This window comes from Rhea americana, unplaced genomic scaffold (assembly GCF_003343005.1).
Source record: "Rhea americana isolate MKP2758 unplaced genomic scaffold, rheAme1 scaffold_125, whole genome shotgun sequence".
In the NCBI taxonomy this organism is placed as follows: domain Eukaryota; kingdom Metazoa; phylum Chordata; class Aves; order Rheiformes; family Rheidae; genus Rhea; species Rhea americana.
In genome coordinates, this window is record NW_028185317.1 from 2,823,630 (window position 1) to 2,827,110 (window position 3,481).

At 62.0% G+C, this 3,481-nt stretch overlaps 1 protein-coding gene across 1 annotated transcript in view; it reads left to right on the forward strand.

The window, feature by feature from the left end:
• Positions 1-1,298, forward strand: part of LOC146600250 (thymosin beta-15A homolog) — a 1,789-nt gene extending 491 nt beyond the window's left edge. Inside the window, exons 2-3 of the mRNA XM_085325995.1 lie at positions 74-178; positions 791-1,298. Of these exons, the coding sequence (XP_085182121.1) occupies positions 79-178; positions 791-828 (138 nt within the window). The 5' untranslated portion in view covers positions 74-78 and the 3' untranslated portion in view covers positions 829-1,298. The remainder of the gene's footprint in view (positions 1-73; positions 179-790) is intronic.
• The last annotated feature ends 2,183 nt before the right edge of the window (positions 1,299-3,481 follow it).

Sequence of the window (3,481 nt, forward strand, 5' to 3'; positions counted from 1 at the left end):
GGGGGCGGCGGCGCCTTTGTCTGCGCTGCGCCCCCGACCCGCGCCCCCCTCCCCACCGCCCCGGTGCCCGCAGGCAAGATGTGCGACAAGCCGGACCTCTCGGAGGTGGAGAAATTCGACAAGAAGAAGCTGAAGAAGACGAACACGGAGGAGAAGAACACGCTGCCCTCCAAGGAGAGTGAGTAGGGCGGCGAGGGCGCGCCTCCAGCACCCCTCCGGAGCCTTCGGGGCTCGCCCGCCCTCGGGGCTCGGTGCCTGTCGAGTCAGCGAGCCCCAGCTGCAGCCCCCGGGGCCACCGCAGCAGGCGGGAGCAGGGGATGGAGCTGGTTGGGGCCAGGGTCCTGGCCAGCCCCTCCCTGGGCTCCCGGAGCGGCTCTTCCCTTTGGGAGACGTGCTCCGTGCTGACCTCACTGCCGAGGAATCCGGTGGAGAGAGGCATTTTTGGTCAGCTTTACTCAGTTTTTTCCTCTGAGTTCAGAGCCCTGGAGAGGCAGGGTTGGGGGCTGTGGAGTCCTTRGGTGCCCGGGAGGGCTCTGTTACCCCCCATGGCAGTGGGCACCTCCTGGTGTGCAGAGCAGCTTGTCTTGGGGCTTGGCTTCCTTGAGGGAAGCAGAAGGTAGATGCCCATCTTGCTGTCACCCATGCCTGTGTCCCCTCTTGCCCACKGATTATCTACGTGCTTGGGGCCAAACTAGAATTGGGTGTCAAAGCAGTTGCTCTGCAGCCTTCTCCAGTGGACATTTTCTCTGAAAAACCCTGGAGATTAATGGAGCTGTCTTTTCTCTTTCAGCCATTGAGCAGGAGAAGGAGTGTGTGAAGTCGTCTTAGAGTGAGATGGCCTGGAAGGAAGAGCCAACACTTATTTTTTTTTGCTTTGAATTAAATCATCTGTTTTTTTAAAAAAAATTTACATCATCTATGTGTATAGAAAACAGCTGCATCTAACCCACTGTCCCACCTTGCTGGCAGCTTTGACAGGTGGAAGGGGACAAAGCATGGTCCCCTCAGAATCCATCGATCACCTGACCTGAACCAGCCTCGTCCTTGCTGCCCAGCTGGCTCCTGTTTTCAGCGCTGATCTTGCTCAAGTGCAGTGGGGAGATGAGCAAGGGCTATGGAGCTCCTGGGGACGGACCCCTCTGGCATGGGGGAGTGGGGACCCTTTATGATCTGGCCTCTGGCCTGGGTCTGTCTTGCATACTCTTCACTGATGGTGTTCTGTAGCCTCACTCACAATTTTTGTCTTCCTTGGGGGGAAAATGAAGTTTATTATAAAATAAAAAAAATCTAATGACTTACCTAAGGCTTGTGTTTTTTTCCTTGGTAAAGGTGCAGGCTTGCAGCCTGACTTGCCCAGTGGGGTAGAATGGTCTCTTGGTGCTGACACTGAGGCCTTGGTGTTGCTCAAAGAACTGTAGGATGTTTCCTTGCTTTGTGAGTTGCAGCTCGTGTGAGGCCAGCTCTGGGTGGCCTRGCCTGGGGACGGCACTGGTGTGCTCTGGGGCTTTTGTGGAGGCCAGGCTGGGGCAGGAGGGTCTGGATTGGGCTTGGGTGCTGGGAAGAAGGATATGGTATCCCCTCATGTCTGCCTATGTTGGGATGCCCTGGCACAAGGCTGAGGCTGCTGCCTGCTCCAGCAGCCCCCTCACCACAGCAGTTCTTCAGTGTACCCTTAAGGAGAGGTCATCCACCCTGCCCAGTGCCTGGGAGCCCAGCTCCCCTGGGGGGTGCTTCTTGGCTCTGCCTCTTGTTTTTAAGAGCAGAGTGGTGTCCTCTGCCTAAAACATCATGTGTGGACCCGGGCTGGCTTCACCCGCGAGCCTGGATGTGCCAGGAGCGTGGCTGCTGGCCCAGCTACTGCTGGTGCTCCTGGCACGGCCTTGCCTTTGCCTCAAGCCAACATCCGCCCTTGGCTGGGGAAGGCTTCTCCAGACTTGCAGGGATGGGTTTAGAGGCTTTCTAGGTGCTTTCTGCACTGYTCAAAGTGCCTGCCTTGCAGGCGCGGGGATGCTGGTGGCCGCTGCGCCTGTGTGCTGAGGCCTCCACGGAGCAGGCTGCTGTGCCTGGTTACGGAGGAGGWGGAGACGGATTCGCCAACTGGCGATTTTGGCTGGTGTTGGAAAGCCCGGTTGGCTGGAGAGGAGCGTGGAGCTGTTGCACCCGCCCGGCCCTGGCTGCTCCCAGGCAGGCCGAGGGGCAAACACCGAAGGTGGCCGGGCTGCGACAGCGTTTCCCTTTAAAAAGCAGAACAGAAAGCACCAAAGGCTGCTGCTCACCACGGTTTTGCCAGTGGGTTGTTGCAGCCTCTGTGCCCAGCATGGGCAATCCTGGCACGGCCAGAGCCTCCCTCCTGGCTGTAATTAGGAGAGACGAGGGCTGGAACCTAGTGCCCGGGGCAAGAGCCGAGTGTGCCAGCCCAGAACGTCCCCCTTGCTGGAAGAGGGTTACCCAAGCAGGGGAGAGCCACTGCAGAAAAGCTGTTTACTGCAGCGCTTTCCCCCTCGCCCTGCTCCGAGTCTTCCCTTCCYGCAGGGGAACTTGCAGCCCGAGTGGCCGGTGACCTGCCGCAGCACGGGGAGAGCTCGGGCGAGAGGCCAGGAAGGGCCGGGACGGAGGTGATTTGGCCCCCGACGTTTGCACAGGACGGCGCGGCCCTGGGCGTCCCGGAGCCGCGACGGCCCGGAGGCAGCGCAGGAAGGGATTTTTTTTTTTTCCCTCCGTCTTCTCCGACCGCAGCCCGATAACGCATGGGCAAACCCGCCCAGTTAGGGTGTGGGTTTATCACCAAAGCGAACGCGATTAGGGCACGCTGAGGCTCCCGCTCTCCCTCCCGCGCCGACCCTCCGGCCCCCGCGGCGAAAGCCAGCTGGAGCGGCCGGTCTCTGACCCGCCGCCGCCGCCCGCTGGAAATTCCCCAGGGAGCTGGAAACCTGCTGCAAAGCRCCGCAGCGAATTCCTGCGGCGCGGCACGGCACGGGGAAGGCGCGCCCGCGCTCCCGGCTCCGGCGCTCGCGCCGGGCCCGGAGCAGCTGCCGGTCCCGGGGAGGGGGGGAGCGGGGGTCATGTTTTCGGGAGCAGCTGCCTCACACAGGAGACTTTGTCCCTCGCCYGCCGCTGCCCCGGGGCTTTGTGCCGAAGGATTAGGGCATGAAAAGCGGTTTTGTCGCTCTGCAGCCCCGCGCCGTGATTTGCTCCCCGGCGGCCAGCAGCCGAGATCTTTGGGGMAAGCCAAGGGCTGCCCGGCCCTGCACCCGCCGGCGGCTCTCCCGAGGGCTCGGCAGCCCCCCGGGGTTGGCGACGGGATGGGATGGGACACCAGCAAATGCCAGCAGCGCGGGAGCCGGGAACTGGAGCAAGAAGCAACGGGGAAGGCGCCGGAGGGCAGAAGTGCACCCAGCTGGATGCTGCTTCGCTCCGAAACAGCAGCCGCCGTGCCCGCGCCGGGCTGGCGGCGAGCCCGGGGCCGGCGTGGGCCCCGTGT